The sequence below is a fragment of the Pimephales promelas genome, chromosome 2 (genome assembly GCF_988280905.1).
Source record: "Pimephales promelas chromosome 2, fPimPro1.hap1.1, whole genome shotgun sequence".
NCBI classification, from domain to species: Eukaryota; Metazoa; Chordata; class Actinopteri; order Cypriniformes; family Leuciscidae; genus Pimephales; species Pimephales promelas.
This window is the reverse complement of record NC_142770.1, coordinates 19121000-19142146: the sequence shown is the minus strand read 5'-3', so window position 1 is coordinate 19142146 and position 21147 is coordinate 19121000. Positions and strand designations below refer to the sequence as shown.

Below are 21147 nucleotides of genomic sequence, written 5' to 3'. Positions count from 1 at the left end.
ACCATACTATTTACAAGCTTACTTACTTAGTTTCAAACAAAGCCACAACAGCAACACATAGATGATTTTTTTTCTGGACTGAATGAACCGTCTTTTTAAACAAATCGGCTGAGTGAACGATCAGTGAAAAATCCATATCTAATGCACAGACTGATACACAAACACTCTGATATCAATGACTCAGTGTTTATTGCACAATATTACACATATTTTCGGAAATATAGAATAATATAAAATAAAATATCATATGGACTGCTATTTTCTCAAGGATTTATTAGTAGTCGACAACCCTACTCTATGCAAAAGCCTAGTCCACATTGGATACATCATCATTATTTGCTGAAACAAATTATGAAAATAAATAAAAATGAACCATTTATTAATTCTGAGCAGATCGATGAAATCATTCTCAGTTGGCCTGAGTACAGACGCCAAGCCGACAGGCTTCACAGTGAGCGGTTTCATGCGGCCCGTTCACTATGCCTTTGAACACTGAGGGTCTGTTCTTTTCTCCCAGGTCTTCTTTGTAGCATCTCATGCGGATTTTTTCTACTAGTCTCTCAATCAGTACGTCAATGTTTTCCACTGGAAAGTTCGGATCCTCCATCCGAGCTTCATTGCACCTCCTGCACTTCTGTTTGAAGCGTCGCAGTTTAATGGTTCCCTCTTCCTTTGCTGTGTCCAAGTGGAAATGAAACACCACCAGCACTCTTTTAGACATCCAGCTTTTTTTACAAAGAGAACACGTGAACCTACGTATTGAAATGGAGAATAGATCAGTTTTTTTCTTCATTCATTACAAATACTTTACATATATACATATTAGTTTAATATATACATGCTGTTTGATTCACACTTGATTCATGCTACAACCACTGTTTATATATAAATAGAGTGAATTTTGAACAGAGAAAAATCTATAACATTGTAGAATGGAACATTGTTTAATGCATTCTAAAAGCATTTTGAATGGTCACATGAATAATTGTAACCACACTTAAAATACACGATACTAGACAATTACTAGACTTTAGACAGTATAATGCATTAAAATACACAACAAACAGACAGTTTTAGATGAAACAAGGAATATGCAAATATTATTATTTATAATGCGTTTTAAATTTGGTTACAGTTATTTATGGAAAGATAATGCATCGTAACACATTTATAAGACATTATACATACATATTAAAACATGTTTAACTCATCATTACCATTCTAATGTGTGTGTTTGTAACATGCTTGAACATGATGTGTGTATGTGCAATAGAACTGATAACAGGGTATGACTGTGCATTTTTATACTAGATTATACTAGATCCAGGCTAGATTCTTCCAATATCATGAAGGGTTTTAATAAAAACGACTCATCAAAACATCCCCATACAGCATAAAGCCTATATAAAACACATATGTTTGGACTATTAGATTGTGATAAAGATGAGCACTTACCGCGCAAACGAGCCCGAGATGTATTGGAACCAATCACGAGCTTGTTTGTTTGGTTCAATAGAGTCAGTAATTGTGATGTGCCATGTGTCCTCATGAAGCTCGCTCGCCTTCTCCTGTAAAGAACTTTCCCACAGATCTAATGCCATGTCTTTGTCCTTACAGTGATGTGCAGAAATGATCTTACCTTGTTATTACCACTGAATATATACTGTACGGGCATGGCTCGTCTCTCAATTCATAAGAAACGAAACTGAAACTATCAAGCAAGTATCTGTTTTCTGCAACACAAAAGTAAACATTGCTTTACAATGCTTTAAAATTCAAACTAGGTGCTTTACAGGCTTGCCATAAAATTACATAACTCTATTATAATGCACTTAACCTGAAATAATGGCTAAATGTAAATATAGTAATAACATCATATTAAATAGCTTCAGATACCAGACAGTAGTCAAAGCTTTTACCACTTTGATACTTGATTTTTATTATGAGTTTTTTGTGAAATAGAATAAAAATAGTTGAAAACAAATTGTCTGATTAATATGAACAGCTAAGCAACTGTTTGAAGAACGTTACAGAAAGAAATGGTTGTTATTGTTTTGCCTCCATCTACTGGACAACATGGTTGCCTACACACGGTGTGTGCTTGTTCTTCTCTGTTGATTTAGGCCTTTTCTCGTTTAAATTGGCGAAATCTGATATCAAGTATTAGAGTCTCAAATGTCAATATGTAAGAAATGAAGAGTTCAGATGCAAAAGCCTCTAAATGCCATTTGAAATTTTCTTCTAGAATGATCATTTTTATCAAGCTTGTATATTTAAGTTCAGTGATTTCACTTAAATGGCATTGATAATTACCTATTAATTGTTATTTAAGTGAAATTACTGAACTTAAATATACAAGTTTGACAAAAATCATCATTAAAGAAGAAAATTTCAAATGGCATTTAGAGGCTTTTGCATCTGAACTCTTCAAATAATGCACAGTCAGCTAGTCAATATTGCAAAAAAAAAAACAAAAACAACATCAACTGCTAAGGTGATATGGGGCCTGTGCCATGATGGTAGTTGAACAAACAGGGTGGCAGGATTAGTTTCGAGTTAACAAAACCAAACCAGTCCAACCAGGCGTTGTTGGAACCATGATGCTGATCATCAACTTTTTCTGTCAACTCAGGCTTGCTTTGATCTGGAGTTTAGGTGTGACATCAGCAGCGAACAGCCAATCACATGCTAAGAAAGACTGAAACTGCGATTCACTTCTCTCTTCTGCAGATATTACGAGATTGAAAAATATGAAGAATTTGTAACAAATTTACAGAGCAAGAAGAAAATAGCTGTCTATGAAAGAGGACAACTAAAAGAAAAAGTCTTGCTATATCAGTGCAAGTATACATTTTGAAGTTTGTTTATACAGTTGATAAAGGTATAGAGAGAATTGAACATTTAAGCTAATTTTTGAGCGAATAGAAAACACCACACACTATCAGGGAGAATTTAATTTTACCATGTGTTACTGCAATTGTGAGATAATTGTTTGAAATCTACCTTTTGAAAAAATAAGAAAGAAAAAACAAAGCACATCTCCCATTTGAACAAACATGTCTAGTCAATTGCTAAAACCTTAACTTACTTTTATTCTTGATTTATTAATTATTATTTAAAGCTGCAGTCCGTAGCTTTTTTTGGGTTAAAAATGATCCAAAATACATATTTGAGAAAATACTTAACCAGCCAGTGTTCAAAACTCTCTGCTTGCAGTAGTTCGATTCAAAGCGGTAAGCTTGTAATAATGTGTTTAATTCCAGAGGTACTGGTGGATTTCCGCGGGAGATTCGAGCATGTCTTTGCTACCCGGTGGGTTCTTCTGCTGTTGTAGCCCATCCGCCTCAAGGTTGTGTGTGTTGTGGCTTCACAAATGCTTTGCTGCATACCTCGGTTGTAACGAGTGGTTATTTCAGTCAAAGTTGCTCTTCTATCAGCTTGAATCAGTCGGCCCATTCTCCTCTGACCTCTAGCATCAACAAGGCATTTTCGCCCACAGGACTGCCGCATACTGGACGATTTTCCCTTTTCACACCATTCTTTGTAAACCCTAGAAATGGTTGTGTGTGAAAATCCCAGTAACTGAGCAGATTGTGAAATACTCAGACACCAACAACCATGCCACGCTTAAAATTGCTTAAATCACCTTTCTTTCCCATTCTGACACTCAGTTTGGAGTTCAGGAGATTGTCTTGACGAGGACCACACCCCTAAATGCATTGAAGCAACTGCCATGTGATTGGTTTATTAGATAATTGCATTAAAGAGAAATTGAACAGGTGTGCCTAATAATCCATTAGGTGAGTGTAGATTTATGGTATGGTATGGTAGTACGGCCTTAAGTAATAAATTGAACATACCCGCAGGGATGGATGGTGTTCGCAAATTCGCCTCCTTTCGCAGCCAATCTCAGTCCAAATTTCTGGACTCAACTGCATATCAATCTCCCCTGAAAACCCTGCTTTCGATTTTCGAATACCCAAAGTATTTCCACACTGCAGATTTCAACTTTTGTTCGGCGGGGGATCGAGATTACAATTCGCAGCCTCTGTCTCAGACATTTTCTCCTCTACACATGTAAAGGTGGAGTCTAAGCGTCAAGTGGAAGAACGTTGCGTGAGATCTGGTTTATTTTTTTTCCCCAAACCGTTGATAAGCAAACGCTCACAATGTGATAATCGTACATATCAATATCGTGATAAACCTTACAACCCTAGTCCAAAGAACAGTGTTATGCGAATCTGCACAGGAATGTCTTAGCTATACAGATAGAAGAGTTGCACAGAAATGCTCTAGCTACACAAGATATGGTACTCTTCACGTTCTACAGCAGGCTACAATGATTGTTAATGATTGTGGCTGCTGAAAACCACTCAACCAGAAATGAGATGGTTATCCCGAGGACGAATGCTGACACGCGTCTTTAAACTAAGTGGGAAGCTTTGTTATTTCCTTTCAGACAAGAGGTCTGTCTGAGGTTTCTGATTTCTTTAAAGATAAAAAAAAATGTCTTGCACTACTTGGCTACCTTGCAGACATACAGTATTCAATGAAACAAATAACTTTATGCTTCTCAACCTCTACGATAAGACGAGTGTCGTCCGTTATTGGTGCATCGTCTTTTACATTTTCATTACATTTACATGTATTCATTTAGCTGACGCTTTTATCTAAAGCGACTTACAATTGCTACTTTATATATGTGAGAGGTCGCACGCCTCTGGAGCAACTAGGGGTTAAGTGTCTTGCTCAGGGACACATTGGTGTCTCACAGTGGATTCGAACCTGGGTCTCTCATACCAAAGGCATATGTCTGATGAGTGTTTTTTTTTTCTTTTTAAATTGCTGAAGGTCATTTGATTGACTGTTTAAAACACAATAGATATCATCAATGCGTTTTTGGGTAAAACTGCTGTGTAGTTTGGCCATGATCATTGTGTAAAATTGACCTGCCTGAATGACAGTCACAGGATGCAACTGTCTCAATGAGCACAATCAATGGAAAATGAGATACAGGGTTTCCTCATGAGTAGGCTACGATAACTGCTTAACCAGCACTACTGTGGTTATCTTAATGATTAAAAGGAAAACATTTTGCTGTAACCTTGCTGTAAACGTGCACCGGCCCACAGTTTTTTAATAGGCCTCTTCTCATCAGATATTCAGGACAAGCCCTGTGTGGGTGCTGGAAAGTGTTCGACATGCAGGTTAGAGTCACACTTCTCAAGGTGTTTGCATGTTTTGCGGTTTGAAATGTTAGGTTTGGCTGTTCGCAGAAATTTCAGAGAGAAAGAAGTCTACTTTTTCTCCAACTCTCGGTTTAAAACGCAGTTTATGACTCCATCAAAACACTCCTACTCACAACTGCCAACACACACAGCCACATCTGATGGTTATCTACGTGGCCATGCTTATGTGAACCTTCTGACAGAAGTAAACAAAAGCAAATGCTCTGAGGCGTTCAGGACTGTGTAAAGAACAACTGCAGTTTTTCTTTTGTTCTTAAATCAGGATTCAGAAATGACAGACTGTGTAAACATGCCTATATTTTGAAGTCCTTTAGCATTTTTACAAATCTTATTACAATACTTTATGGCAATACATTCATATGTACTACAGAAATCATTCAAGTACAATATTTACAGTACAAACATAGTGCAATAATCAGCATGTTAAATTTACAAAACTACACTAAATAGTCACTTATATTTTTAACATAACTACATAACTATATCACATAACATTAACATGAATAGTGTTAGGAAATACAGAAGCATTTTAGTAGGGCGTAGGAAAATAACAGCAGGTGTATTACAAAACCATAACTAATTTTCATGTTTTCTGATGAAAATGTAAGTGATGTTTGTCAATGCAAAACTTGCCACCACACTCTCAAGTCACTATGATTTCCAGGTCTTGATATGACTCAGGGCATATGACTGGGGATTTTTTGGCCAGTTTTATCAAATCGTAAGTCTTATTCTAATAAATTTAATAACATATAAACCTCTCTTTATAAGCCCCACAGTTTGAGGTATCATTCCTGTGTATACCACAGATGGTGCAAGTATGAGCAATAATATGCTTGTGGTTGCAACATAGCCTCTGTGTAAAAAACGTGCCTCTACATACATTTTTGCAAAACTTTAAAACCGTGCCAATACAGACAATTCACTGCAGTTTCCTGCTGAAATGAACACTAGTGGCAGTAAAACACCACAAAGTCAAACAGACAACTTTTATTCCAGTTGATACAAATAATGATTATGGGGTAGATTATATCATATTTTCATAGTTCTACTAATAATACTTAGTATGTTATGACTTCAAAACTATTTCACAATAGTAGATGATATACAAACATATGTTGATGTTTGCGTCACATAACCAGATCCATATGGCTTTTCTGATGTAGCCCAGCTAACAAAAATAGGTTATTTTTTTCTAATGTTCCCATTAAGTTATAAAAATATATTTTCTGAATCCCCAAAACATTTAAAAAAAAAAAAATGTTTTCCCTTGGTGACATTTCATTTTATAATTTTGCAAACATTATGGGAACGTTACTTTTGAATGTGAACATTCAGAAATAAACAAACAATTTAAAACAAGTAGTAACATTAAAAAAAAAAAAAGTCCGGCGAACATCCAACTAAAAAAATTCAGTAAGCAAACTATGTTAAATAATTTTTTTTGTGATGACATTTGGAGAATATTAGTAAAGACAAGAAAACTTTGAGCAAACGTTCTATTAAAGTTACTGGAACAACATTTGACAGAAACCTACGAATGTTCCCTGTTAGCTGGGAGTAAACTTGCTCAGTAGCTCACCGGGGACGGGTACTAATACAGGTAAGCTACTGATGCTAAGCACCTGGGTGCAAGTCCCGTGAAACTCACGACAAAAAGCTCAAAGACTTGTAGAAGCGAGTGTAACCCTTCCTGTTCTAAACGCACCGCTCTGAATGGGATTTGAACCGGTGTTTCTGGCATGGGAGGTTAACAAGCCACAGTCTCTAGTGTCTGTTGCAAGTGCACCTCTTGAGGCCAGGGGAGTGATGTTTACTCGCACAGCTCTTTACTAGCTGAACTCCATTACACTCACTCACTCACTCACCCAACCAAACCAAACCTTCCTCCCATCCGTGCCAATGTAACTCCTGGTTTACTCTTACAGCTCTTACTAGCTGGACTCCGTTACACTCACCTCCCTAAACCTCACTCTCACCCGGGTCACGGCACCAATGTAACCCCTGGTTTACTCAGACAGCTCTTGCTAGCTGGCCTCTGTTACACTCACCCCCCTAAACCTCACTCCCATCCAGGTGAAACCACCACTGTAACCCCTGGTTTACTCACACAGCTCTTGCTAGCTGGCCTCTGTTACACTCAACCCCCCTAAACCTCACTCCCATTCGGGTCATGGCACCAATCTAACCCCTGGTTTACTCGCACAACTCTTACTAGCTGGCATGTGTTACACTCACCCCCTAAACCTCAGTCCCATCTGGGTCACGGCACCAATGTAACCCCTGGTTTACTCGCACAGCTCTTAATAGCTGGCCTCAGATACACTCACCCCCTTAAACCTCAGTCCCATCTGGGTCACGGCACCAATGTAACCCCTGGTTTACTCGCACAGCTCTTACTAGCTGGCCTCAGATACACTCACCCCCCTAAACCTCACTCCCATCCAGGTGAAACCACCACTGTAACCCCTGGTTTACTCACACAGCTCTTGCTAGCTGGCCTCTGTTACACTCAACCCCCCTAAACCTCACTCCCATTCGGGTCATGGCATCAATCTAACCCCTGGTTTACTCACACAGCTCTTACTAGCTGGCATCTGTTACACTCACCCCCCTAAACCTCAGTCCCATCTGGGTCACGGCACCAATGTAACCCCTGGTTTACTCGCACAGCTCTTACTAGCTGGCCTCAGATACACTCACCCCCCTAAACCTCACTCCCATCTGGGTCACGGCACCACTGTAACCCCTGGTTTACTCAGACAGCTCTTGCTAGCTGGCCTCAGTTACACTCACCCCCCTAAATCTCACTCTCACCCGGGTCACGGCACCAATCTAACCCCTGGTTTACTCCCAGAGCTGTTACTAGCTGGCCTCAGTTACACTCACCCCCCTACACCTCAGTCCCATCTGGGTCACGGCATCAATGTGACCCCTGGTTTACTCAGACAGCTCTTGCTAGCTGGCCTCAGTTACACTCACCCCCCTAAACATCAGTCCCATCCAGGTCACGGAACCATTGTAACCCCTCCGTATCTACTTGCACAGCTCCAAGCGGGATTTGAACCGACATTTTTGGCATTGGAGGTGGGTGCATTTACAAGGATGCTAAAGACCACAGTCTGTAACATCAGTCGTAAGGGTGATGCTTGGTTGCTTCAGCAAATGTATTTGTATCTCATGTTAACAGTATCGGTTAGGATTTAGTGTAGGTGGTACATTATTTTCAAACGGGATAGCACATTAACATTTAGCACCACACACTGGATATTTTCTTTCAGAACTGCCGCAATATGTGTAACAACCAACATAGTAAAACATTGCTAGATTCACGTTCTGTTTCAGATAAAACTGAGCGGTTTCAGTGCCACTAAATAGACATTTCACCTTGAAAGTGTGACGAAGCGTGCAAGAAGCTGCGAAATATCATTTTGGAAAAATGTCACCACAGGCACGTTTTCAAGTGAGCCTGTGTAGCATAATCCTAAACAACAATATTCAAGTACCTCAAGTTTCCTCATGGGGGCTTCTGTGGTTAGCACCTATGACTCAGTGTTAAACTCTGGCACATTTACAGTAACAGTTTGAACTAGTTAACATGAGAGGATGTGGCAGTTTGTGATCATAATTATTATCAAAAAGAGTCCTAAACTGTTCGTGATTTTCTCCCAAATAGTATATATTAGGTTTACATGATCAAATGTTAAAATAGACTAACTTTAGTGGACAATGCGTGATATGATTATGATTTCACTCTGTCTATCACTTAATGGCAGGTACTTGCTGTTTATTTCTCATTCGCCCACTCGGTGTCTGTTTTTGCTGAGGGAAAATGATGGCAGCATATTCCACTCCGTCCTGGGCCTTTGATGTCGCCTCGGCAGGTTTTACTCTGTCATCTCTTTCAGGTCTATTTTGAAAGTCTAACTCCCCATACTCCACACAGCTGACGACCACAGCACCGGATCTCCCACACTGCCCCTGCAAACAAGCCCAAGCCATAAAACATAAAGAGTGACGAAAACAGAGCTGAAATGGAATTAGTGTCCAAATGTTATTGAGTAGCTTTGAGAGATAAAGAGGTCAAGATCATACCTGTTGTGTTGTTCTGTTGTTCTGAACTGCTGGGTTTTCTGCGTCTGAGAAGCCGTGCATTTACAATTAGCATACAGTTAGCACTGAACGATTTCCACAAGCAAACTAACTGCATGATCTTATAATGGGCTACAAAATGGCCACTAACGGTATATACAATTATTTAATTAATAGCTGATGTCAACTTTAGCAAATGTTAATATAAAAAAAGCTGAAAGACGTTTAAGACTATGACAGTTTCTTTGCCATAGGATAGGTTTTAGCATTTCCCCAGCCCAGTGTTATAAATCTCTCGCTAACATAGGAAATCTCCAATACTTATTTTAATTTAATATTTAAAGCTGTGTCCCCAAGTTATGTTAAATCTATTTTCGGTCTTAAAGTAATGAACTATTCCAAAAATAAATAAAAACAAAGAGGTGAACTCTTTCTGGATAAGTTACTGTATATTTAGCAGTAATGGATGATCTCGATCTGTAAAACCTCAACCCTGTTATCATCAATGCTTTTATTAGCGCAATTGCTGAATGTGCAATTATGTCCCAAAATACTATTCAAAAGTCTTGATCCATAATATTTTATAAAATGTTTTAGAAAGAAGTTTCACCAAGGCTGTATTTATTTGATAAAAAAACAGTAAAATACAGTAAAAATAGTAATATTGTAAAATAAATAAGTATTTTAATTTAAAATAACTGCTTTCTATGTTAATATATTGTAAAATGTATTTTTTTTCTGCGACCAAAGCTGAATTTTCAGTACCACTGCTCCAGTCTTCAGTGTCACATCAATTCAATTCAAATTTATTTGTATAGCGCTTTTCAGCAGAAAGTGTATCCTTTAGAAATCATGCTAATATGAGGATTTGAAGCTTAAGAAAAATTTCTGATTATGTTTTCTGGATTCTTTGATAAATAGAAAGTTCAAAAGAACAGCATTTATTTGAAATATAAATCTTGTGTAGTATTAAAACTGTCTTTACTCTCGCTTTTGATCATTTTCATGTGTCCATGTGGAATAAAATAATTAGTTTCTTTCTAAAACAGACCCACATTTTTTTAAAATGCACACCAGAAGTTATGAATTTAGCATGAGATGGCACAATGCACTTAAAACATGAATTGTCTGTTCCAACTTTGAAATCTTTCAAACATTTAATTGTTAAAATCAGCCTATATCCAACTCTTAAAGCAGCTGTTTTATAGAATAATAAAATAAACCTATTAGTATCAAATATTAATACTAGCATACATTACCTGTTTTTCTTGGATTGGTCATGTAAAACCAGCACAATATGCCCACAAATATACATATAAATATTATGAGTGATGCAGAGAAGAAAATTATGAATGATTTTTGTTCCGATGTCTCCTGTTTAGGAGTCGTCGTCACTACGCCTTCAGGCGGAGGTGTGAGGACAGTTTCTGAAAGGAAAAGCACATCTTTATAAACGGCTAGTTATTATGAATAAAAACTTTCATTACAATTATCTAAAAATACAGACCCAATGGCAACAGCACATAATGTTATATATTTTATAGTTATAGTATTTCACTGAACAAAAATAATACAAAATTGAGGTTTTAAGAAGAAAACCCACCTGTTGTTTTATTCCATAATTTGACTGTAATATAGATTTTGTTGCTCTCTTTAAGAGGGTTTTGTTTATCAGGAAGTACCGCAATTTGGTACAGTCCTTCATCTTCCAGTGAGAGATTTGTGATGTGTAGTGTGACAGTACTGTTTTTCACATCACTGAGTACAAATCTTTCTGAGCAAAAAGAGGACGTTTGTCTACAACTTCCTTTCCTGTTGTCATTTTTGTACAGATTGGGAAAACTGCTGTCAACAGAATCTAGAAAAGTGAATTTAACCGTGATGTTTTCTTCCGACGTCCCATTGACTGTATGCGTTGATTCCACTGAAATAAAAAAAGCACACTGTCACTTTAAAATGTTTAACTGCTTAATGGCAGGTTCTCATTGGGACAATTAACCCCAATAATCAATAAATATATATATTTTTGGAGCCAAAGCATGAATTTATGGTAAAACTTTTCAATAAGGTTTCATTCATTAGTTACAACAGGCTGTCAAACGATTCATCATGATTAATCGCATCCAAAATAAAAGTTTGTGTTTACATAATATATGTGGGTGCACTGTGTATAATTATTATATATATATATATATATATATATATATATATATATTTATAAATACACACACATGCTTGTATACATTTAAGACATATTTTCATGTATATAGACTTATATATAATTTATATTATATATAAATATTTCATATATAAACAATATTTTTTTTCTTAAATTTACATGCATGTGTGCGTATTTATATATATATATACATAAAATAATTATACACAGTGCACCCACATATATTATGTAAACACAAACTTTTATTTTGGATGCGATTAATCGCGATTAATCGTTTGACAGCTCTGTTAACAACATTAGTTATCATGATCTAACAATGACAAATACTTTAACATAGGGGTGTGCAATTGTTCGTAAACGATTTTTCATTGAATTTTTTATGGCTTCCAACGATTATGAAAATACTCAAGGTAAAATAACTATTTGTTTTCCACGGCGCACATTCCTTTTCTTTACTGCGACCCAGACAGCAACACAGTGTCGGCTCAGATCCGGCCCACTTCTGGTACACATGGGTTCAATCTGGGCCGAAACTCTGACACTGTCTGGGCGTGCTCTTTCGTTCTTCCCTAAAAGCCTGGACTTTGTTTCAAACATCCAAATCAGCCAAATAAGTGAGTGTTGTAAAAGACGAGAGCCGAACGCTGACATGCAAAGTATACGTGGCCTTCGGATACACGCCTAAGCGGTCAAATATAGCCTACACATACACAAGTGTTCTCGTAAACACAGTCGATTGTATCTTAAGTGTCTTTTGTGTAACAGCATATGGCATTTGTGCATTCGGTCTTAAAGGGACAGCAGCCTAATAAACCTGCTGATAATCACACAAAAAGGATATTAATTGACTAATCTCGACTAAATAAATCAAGTACAGCTTAAATAAGGCTTAATCGATTAACTACACAGTAAGAAAATGCAGTGCTATTTTACATTTGACTTATTCAATTTTTGTTGTAGGATATTACTTATCTGAATGCCACTGTTCTGTACATCTTCCTGAACAATATGCTTCAGATATATTTGTTTTGTCTGTTTAGTTTGTAATTAGTTTTTTGTTCTTATTGTATTGCTGACTGTTGACCCGTCTTCGGTTTTGACGACCTTTTACGCTCATTAGTTGAAAAAAAGTGAAGTACCGATTGCTGAAATTTCACTTATAACTATATAAAAATTATATATATAAAAATTAGGGCTGTCAAACGATTAATCGCGATTAATCGCATCCAAAATAAAAGTTTGTGTTTACATATTATTTGTGGGTGCACTGTGTATAATTATATATATATATATATATATATATATACACACACACATGCATGTACATTTAGGGAAAAAAATATTATTTATATATAAAATATTTATATTTATATATAATATAAATTATAAACAAATGTACATACAGTAAATACATGACATTATTTCTTAAATATATAAAAGCATATGTGTGTATATATATATATAATTATACACAGTGCACCCACATATATTATGTAAGCACAAACTTTTATTTTGGATGCGATTAATCGTTTGACAGCCCTACTAAAAATGTATCAGATGTTTTTTTCTCATATCGTGAAATAAGACGTTTTATCGTGCACCAAAAATCATGTGAAAATAATCGCGTTTTTAATGTTAACCAAAATAATCGTGATTATGATTTTTGCCATAATCAAGCATCTCCACTTCATCAGCATTCATAAATCTAAGTTGATCTCAACATTTCCGAATACATTTTTAAAGATCAAAAGTTGTATCTGAACATGAATGCGAAGATTTGCATTAACAAAGGTTAATAAATGCTGTAAAAAATATTGCTAGTTCATGTCATGCCTACTAATGTTATCAAATGAGACATTAACCCTTTTGCCCTACATCATAGTAAAAGCAAGTCTGTGTCATGATGTTTCTTTTCATGTTAAATAAAGCAGAGTTATCTCATTATCAACATGACGGTACAATAAAGGTCTGAAACTCTTCAAAAGGTTGTTTTGCAGATCTCTGGTTTGGTTTCTCACATTTTCCATGAGTCAAAGGAAATTTTTCGGTACTTCGTTTCTCTCTTTTTTTGTACAATACTACAAAACCTTTTATGTAATTACCAGTACAGTGAACAAAAAAAGGACATTATTTGAAAATTTGAAATATCAAATCAAGTGGCATTTACTTTTTAAGAAAACATTTCAAGCACGCTTGTACTGTATATCAAATACTGTTTGACTATATATATGATATTTATGCAATTAAATGGATAGATTTAATGGATAGTTTTCACCAACTTGAGTGTACAAAAATGTTCAAATTTCATTGGTTTTATAGTGCCTTAATGTAGGAAACATGTTTGCAAAGCTGAAGTGAAAATGCTGTATAAAACAGCGAACTCAACAGACAGGAAAAACAACCCCCCAAAAAATGATCGTGACCTCTTTTACTCACCGCTAAGAATCAAGTACAACATGAACGATACAAGTAAGAGTTTCTTCTTGAGGTCACACTTCATGCTGCAGATGGAAGAGAGCAAGTGGCAGCCACCAGAGATGTAGACGCCTTCCCGTTTCTGCTGATTTATGCTAGCACTAACATTCTGTTTATAAGAAAACCTCCTGTTTCAGTGGGAGGTACAGTCATCGCATTCAGCCTTTTTTTCCTCTTCCTTTCATTCACTTTCAGTTCTCTATAAACCAATAGCATGAGGCAATTAAACAAATCTAAAGAAATTGCTAATGCAACAGCGAGGGTTTTTAAATGTGGTCTGTTACATATTTGTGATGTGATTTTGGATCCTACAGTTTTGTCAAATCATTTGATCTTATTGCTCACACATTGTCACCACAAGACCACCACCGAGAGACCACCTTGAGTTTCACAATCCCACAGAGGAAGTGTGTGTGTGTGTGTGTGTGTGTGTGTGTGTGTGTGTGTGTGTGTGTGTGTGTATTCATGCACAAACAAATTTTGGTTTGTTCAAACAACCCAAACCTAAAGTTGGTGGACTACTTTGACGGCACAGTTTAATTATTAAAAAAAATACTGGGTTATTTCTGTTAATTTCCTAAGTTGCGTTTTTGGAGAAGCAAGGTTTCCGCTCGACAGCGACAATTAGTTTTACATACATAAGTAATATACAAAATAAATAGGGCTACATTTGATTAGAATAAAAGAATAATACAAACTGAATATTACTTTATACATATTTTTTTAAATATATTTCATGTATTTACACATTATTATACAACATATAGCAGCCTTTTAAATTTCAGGATGAGGGTCGACCTCACTATTTTGATGGTCTATGGCATCCAAAATGTGACCCTTCCTTAGCTAATGTGTGGTTTATTGTGTTTAACGTAGGCTATTATGTCTTCCACGTTCAATATGAATTAACGTAGGATAGTTTTGTTTTTCCAGAAATCAAGACAACACGAATGTATGGCTCTGTCGAACACGCCGAGCACGTTTCCAGCCATGACGTACGCATGTTAGGTTTTGGACCGAACGCATCCGTGCATTCGTGACGTCATGACGTCAGACCGTTCCCCGGATGAAACCGAGTTGTTATAACAACGACGGTAAAGCGAAAGGACGGCTGCACACCAAAAGTACACGGTGTAGCTGGAGTTTTTTCACTCATGGATGCCGGAGCCAACACGTATCTCATTAGACCGAATTATAAAGACAAGTAAGATGAACTGCTGTTCCTTTTCAACGCTTAAAACTAAACTTAGCCGGTTTAAATGGCTGCTAGCTAAGCGTAACATGAATTAAAACTGGACACGCACAGAACTAAACCGCATTTATGGAGTATTAATTTGCTAAACCTGATCCAAATACATTTTTTTTCGTTCGTTTTTCCTGTCGTAGGTTCAAGGCAGGGGTGGCCAAAGAGTGCATCAGAGAAATCCTCAGGGAACAGCTGTATGGAGTGCAGTATAATCCAGACGAGGTTCCCACATTATCCAGATCTTTAGCAGACTCTATTAAAAACAAGCTGAAAGGTAAGCTGTTCTTTCTGACAGGGACACAGTAACTTTACTTCATTGCAGTGCTTGAGGAATTTAGGTCGAAAATAAGGGGAAAAGGGCGTTTATTGTGTTTAAAAACGGGTTGATATTTTTTCGCGAATTAAATGAATCAATACTCAGATCACAGTTAACAAAAATATATTCTATGAACGTTTCGCTAACGTTGCAATTAAGCTAGATTTCTGCATACTGAACGCTCAAAAACGTCACCAAAAATAATAATTTCACCAAAAATAAAACGTTACTTTTGAATGTTCTCTGATCATTCTGAAGCAAATAGCAACCTTAAAAAAATAAAATAAAACACGTTCAACCAACGTTTTGTGAACATGATTAAATATCGCTCTGAACAAACTGACGTTAATGGAATATTGTTTGTTCATAACTTTGAGAGAACTATGCCAAAATGTTAGCCAAACTTCTTGAGACTGTTCCCTGTTAGCTGTTTTTTACAATTTCAACATTCACAATACCTGTTTTCCAGAGTTTTAATTGGCACCAGGATTTTTGTTAAAAAAAGAAAACAATGCCAATATTGAGTTTGCACAGTTGACAGCAGCATTAAAAACATTACAGTGCTTCTATCCTGAAAAATAGCTTTGTTTTCATTTGTGAAATATGGCGTATACTGTGATTAAAGCCGGGTTCACACTGTACGATTTTAGCCTAAAAGATTCCCATGGTCTAGAATCTGTAGTTTGATGCTAGTTTGACATGTTCACCAACAGCTGATTAATGGCCATTGCCTGCAGATTTGACCTCTGATGAAATTCTGGCAGTTTCAGAAAATTGAGGGACAGTCCTGCAGTTTTGCTTCTCCTTCGACAGCCATCAAACCAGAAACCAGAAGCGCATAACCTGATGACGCAATTAGTGTGACATCTACACACAGTTTCATTTTTTTCCCCATTTTTTTTAAAGAAAAGCCATGACCAATATTAACATTAGAGATTGTTTTTTTATGCTAGCCACAATTTCAATCCTGTATGTAAATGCAGCTCACATTTACTGAAAGTGTCACGGATTGAGTTTTCGTCCGTTCGTCCATTTTCAACGCATCTTGACTGTCGTAGTCTGACATTATTGAAAAAACTGAGATCCTAAAGTGTGACGTGGCTTACAACGGGATCATGATCGCACAGTCTGGCAAGCAACAGTCGTAAAGGACTATTATAAATCATTCAAGAATTCATATTGTTTGTGCATTTATTAACTATCCACTGCCTCAGGATTCCATCAGTCAATTTACAAAACCTATTAATAAATATAGAAATACAATTGAATGACGTGGAAACCTTTTTTCTCATTTTTTTTAGAATTTTTTTTTTAGCTGAAGTATGTTTTTGGCTAGAAATGTTGAATTATTTTGATACTTAGAGTATATTATAAGCATAAAGTGATGATATTTGTGCTCTTTTCAGATGTGGGCTTTGACAGATACAAGCTCATTGTGCAGGTGGTTGTTGGAGAGCAGCGTGGAGAGGGAGTCAAGTAAGTGTAACGCCGCCTTCACACTGGCAGTTGAAATCAGCTCCGATGCGGCTGCGAAACGACCGGAAGTCATTCATTTCCTATGGAGATTCGCAGACCGCATGCGAATGGGTCTGAAACGGGTCCGACCGAGTGCGGTGCGAAGAAAATCGTGTCCGTTGGTCATCCGGATACGTTCAAAAATTTGAACTCCTGCGAAAAGCTACGGACGGTTCCTATCCGACAATTCCAGCGGAAGTTGACCGTTGCTATGGTACTGATAAACAAACCTGAATTATTAACTTTTAATAAAATAAATAATGATTTTATAACGATAAGTTGTCATGTCATTTTTTATTTTCATGACTTTCTAACGTTTATAAGGGCAATTAGAAGGTAGACATTGAACTATTGACCACTATATCACATTTTTTAGCCGACCTGACATGTCAACGTCCTCAGCAACTTTCCTCACGCAGCATAACCCTCATCAGAGAGAGATCATACAGAACTGACAGAATCAAACTTTAATCTCTCCGCCATTTTTGTTCTACCCGCGTCCGACGCTTTTCACTGTGTAGTACGACGTCCGTTGGGAACGTATTGCGTATTACGGAGCTGATTTAAACTGCCAGTGTGAAGGCAGCGTAATACTTCCTAGAAAAATGAATGAATTGTGAAAACAGGATGGTCTTTAGCAAACCCGAGCACTTGCTCTGCATTCTTCTTACGGCATAGACCCACAACCACAGACATTATCACATGCAAAACATGTCCTCAGATGTTTAGCTGTGACCTTTGGGGTGTTTGCCACTTAGATGAGGTTTCTACTGAGAATACTGATCTTTCTAGGACACCCACATCGAGTAAGGTATAATCTGACTCACTGTGGTCTCATGTTATGAAGCTAATATCGCAGGGCATCTGAAACCCAGTGTTTAAAGTATTTGCAGATCTAATTGTAAAATAATTCAATAAGGCCTTATCCCAGATGTTTACAAACTGTACTTTATAGATCAGACCCTCTAGGATTTCACGGGCCTTTTTTGTGATTGTTGCGGCCTAAAATGCCTGATGTTGCGGCCGCTTTTTAAAAATGTTGCGATAAAAGTTGCGATGTTCTTCTGCATGTTTTTATAGGTTAAAACGGCAAAGATATATCGATTTTTACTTAAAATGGCCGTATTATGCTTTTTGGCTTTTCCCCTTTCCTTTATTGTGTTATATTTTTTGTGCATGTTATAGGTTTACTAAGAGAGAAAAGTCCAAAGTCCACCCCAAAGGGACTTATTATGTCCCACAGAAAACACTGTTCATCATCTGCATCTGCTCTATTGTAGTCCAGAATTGACTTAAGAGACAAAGTCACACACTTTGTAACACACGAACAAACTAACTAACCATTAGTAACAGTAAAGGCAAAACAAACGATTTAAATACACAGCAAAACCTAACAAACTAAGCTTCCTCTTTTTTTTTTTAAACAAGATCTGCACCTGCAAAAAAGTCAATGTGCAGAACCTCACAAACATTAAGCAGCATTTATGTTGAAAGATGCCAATACTAATAAAGTGCAAAATACAGTTTTAGGAATAGCCACTAAAGTTAAATGGTGGAAAAACCAAATGTTTGATAATGTATTTTAATATAGCTAATATAATATAATATAGCCGCATATCCAATAAAGCTTAATTTTTTTTGTCAGACAATAGAACGAGTCGGCTAGCTATTTTTTATGTGTAAAATTTTCTGAATTGAGAGAGTTCGGGAACTGGGTGAACTAATGCACTGTGATAGTGAGTAGCCTATTACAAGTGATAAACACAAGAAAAGAAAGGAAAATAAAATGGTCAAACTCAATTCTTTAAATATAAAACAAAAGAGAAGCAGATAAGTGATAAGTCCGTGGAAACAACACTGCTCATTCGCGTCTGTCAGCTGCCGTGCTGCTCCTCTACTGCAGCCGTTCACTGAACAGGGACGCAGAGAGAGGTGTGACGGCAGGGAGAAAGCAAACCTCGCGCTCGAAGGATCTTGCTGGCAACATTTGGTTACTGAGGTTTGTCCAAAAAGCCGCTAGATTTGTCTCTAGTCGCTTTTTTATATCACTAAATATAGCGACAAAGACTAAGTTGGCAACATTGGCCTTTTCTGTTATTTTTGTAGGTAGCCTAAATGTGAGACGTTGGCAGTCCACATCTGCTGCGTCTTCTGAACAAAACAAGTGAGTTTCCTGACGTATGACGACGCTTTGCAGGAGACCGCGGCGCGATGATTCCTCAAAGTTGCAGAAAAGTTGCGGTGATTTTTCAAAATTGCAAGGCGCACTGAATTCACGTGGATTTGTTGAAGTTGCGTTAATAGTTGCGATCGCGACATCGCGAAATCCTGGAGGGACTGAATAGATCATCCATTATCATCAACGGAAAAAGTGCAGTGTTGTCATTTACATAGTTGTATATACTATACATATTATAGCATATTGAAATTTAGTAATTTTTTAGATACAATTCAAGTGTTGGTTGTAGAATAAGTCAATATTTTTCACTAAATATATTTTGATAGGATGGCTGCACGCTGCTTCTGGGATGCAGACACTGACAGCTGTGCTCAAGATATATATTTGAACGTGAGTGAGGAATTACTTTTACTGTACTGACTTTGCATTAAAATTACTTTTTTAACTCTTAGTTTATCTTTATTTTTCTGATAGGACAGCTTGTTCTGTGTGGCCGCCGCATTTGGTGTGTATTATTACTGAAGACAGAAGATTGAGATTTTGTAGAGGGCTTATTTTTGTGATCTTTATTGAAATTCAGTTTTTAATATCAATCGCATTCATGTTTGTTTGTTTGAATACCTCTGTATGATATGCCGAAAATGTTAATATTACAGCAGATTTTGACATGCAATGCAGTCTGTTTCTTATACATTAAAGACACATAATTCCATTCCTGAATGCCGTCTTAATGAAAAATATCTACATAAATTGGTTAAATGTGAAAGGTTCCCCCTACTGATTGTTTATGGAAGTTACAAGAGTCAGATGACCCAGTTTCATCTTGCAAATGGTAATTTTTTTGTTTTGCCGCTGTGTGTGTTTAAAAATCAGTCAGTGTGATTGTTGAACTGACAGTGATGGACAAGCAGAGAAACCCCACGGGTGTGAAAATAAACAGATACAGATCATACTCTTACCAACAAACACTGAGAGGGGGCACTCAGATTGCAGATATATTTAAGAGGTCAGATATTAGAAACATACTAAAAAAGGCTAACATTCCTGCCTGTGGATGTTTAAGGAAGCCTTATGTTTTTTTTCTTAATTCTTTTACATATTGGCATTTTTTTTAATAGTTAATAAATGCATACTTATTATTGACAATGAGTTATGATGACATTTATTGTATAATAATAAAGATATATTTGACTGAAGACATACTGCATCTACAATTGCATACTGTAGGGTAGGCACTACATTTGGTTTGAAACTTAATTGCGACTTAAAAATGATGTTGCATATAGTATATCGCTGTAAAGAGTCCATCGGATGCACACTTCAGAATCTTGCAGAAGTAGTAGGTCACCCAGGAACTTTTCGCTTTCTGTTCTTTGAACACTATTCATTCAGACCATACTTCTCAGTAGGGATGGGCGATATAGCCTAAAAAATTTATCACGATAATTTCAGGAATTTATTGCGATAACGATACAAATGATGATGCACTGTTTTCTTCTTAAACAAAATATACTCTTGGCTGACATGAGCATGTCTGGTAGTGCAAGTTGCAACACCCATACTAGTGTGATTCAGTAGCTTTCAAAAAGAGAACAGGGCTCACACCTTAAGATTTTTGGTCAAGAAGACCAACATATTCGCTGTAGCTGGTTTCAGAAGAGACCTTTGGCATGTCGCTACATTTCCAGCAGCGCTGAACACCCTCTCTGAGGGTGTATTAGTGGCAGATGCACAAGTACTTTTTCACCAAACGACTGATTCACCTCACGTACCTTCCACTACTTAAGGGGATTGCTTTCATCATCTTCTCAGCAGCTGGTTTCCAAGACTCTTCTTCTGCCTTTTAGATGCACTCTGAGGTTCTTTTGTTGATTCAGATGACATCACAGGGGTAAG

General features: G+C 36.9%; 3 protein-coding genes across 4 annotated transcripts; 1 reads left to right on the top strand and 2 right to left on the bottom strand.

The window, feature by feature from the left end:
- Positions 1-170: 170 nt before the first annotated feature.
- On the bottom strand, positions 171-1691 carry LOC120491861 (receptor-transporting protein 3). Its single transcript, XM_039689850.2, has 2 exons — positions 1456-1691; positions 171-752 (listed from the first exon to the last, which is right to left on the bottom strand). Exons 1-2 carry the CDS (start codon positions 1599-1601, stop codon positions 410-412), a joined length of 489 nt encoding a protein of 162 aa, XP_039545784.2. The 5' UTR covers positions 1602-1691; the 3' UTR covers positions 171-409.
- A 3781-nt stretch (positions 1692-5472) lies between these two features.
- LOC120491860 (uncharacterized) lies at positions 5473-14215 on the bottom strand. Its single transcript, XM_039689849.2, has 5 exons — positions 13957-14215; positions 10945-11265; positions 10601-10768; positions 9345-9388; positions 5473-9230 (listed from the first exon to the last, which is right to left on the bottom strand). Exons 1-5 carry the CDS (start codon positions 14018-14020, stop codon positions 9012-9014), a joined length of 816 nt encoding a protein of 271 aa, XP_039545783.2. The 5' UTR covers positions 14021-14215; the 3' UTR covers positions 5473-9011.
- An 827-nt stretch (positions 14216-15042) lies between these two features.
- On the top strand, positions 15043-19963 carry dynlt2b (dynein light chain Tctex-type 2B). Of its 2 annotated transcripts, none has more exons than XM_089117627.1 (5): positions 15043-15199; positions 15382-15515; positions 16964-17033; positions 19578-19641; positions 19704-19963. In XM_089117627.1, the coding sequence occupies exons 1-5, from the start codon at positions 15150-15152 to the stop codon at positions 19785-19787; spliced, it is 402 nt and encodes a 133-aa protein (XP_088973753.1). In that variant the 5' UTR covers positions 15043-15149; the 3' UTR covers positions 19788-19963. The 2 variants fall into 2 exon arrangements, with proteins under 2 accessions (XP_088973753.1, XP_039545785.1); XM_039689851.2 differs by having other exon boundaries at positions 15084-15199; positions 19726-19963.
- Positions 19964-21147: the final 1184 nt, after the last annotated feature.

Excerpts from the sequence above, each read along its gene's own strand:
- LOC120491861 (XM_039689850.2), bottom strand. The coding sequence starts at position 1,601 with ATGGCATTAGATCTGTGGGAAAGTTCTTTACAGGAGAAGGCGAGCGAG. Across the intron at positions 753-1,455 it reads ATCTCGGGCTCGTTTGCGCG|GTTCACGTGTTCTCTTTGTA; the intron begins GTAAGTGCTCAT and ends TTCAATACGTAG.
- LOC120491860 (XM_039689849.2), bottom strand. The coding sequence starts at position 14,020 with ATGAAGTGTGACCTCAAGAAGAAACTCTTACTTGTATCGTTCATGTTG. Across the intron at positions 11,266-13,956 it reads GTTGTACTTGATTCTTAGCG|TGGAATCAACGCATACAGTC; the intron begins GTGAGTAAAAGA and ends TTTTTATTTCAG. Across the intron at positions 9,389-10,600 it reads GACCAATCCAAGAAAAACAG|ACGCAGAAAACCCAGCAGTT; the intron begins GTAATGTATGCT and ends ACGGCTTCTCAG.
- dynlt2b (XM_089117627.1), top strand. The coding sequence starts at position 15,150 with ATGGATGCCGGAGCCAACACGTATCTCATTAGACCGAATTATAAAGAC. Across the intron at positions 15,516-16,963 it reads TATTAAAAACAAGCTGAAAG|ATGTGGGCTTTGACAGATAC; the intron begins GTAAGCTGTTCT and ends TGCTCTTTTCAG. Across the intron at positions 19,642-19,703 it reads CTCAAGATATATATTTGAAC|TTTATCTTTATTTTTCTGAT; the intron begins GTGAGTGAGGAA and ends TTTAACTCTTAG.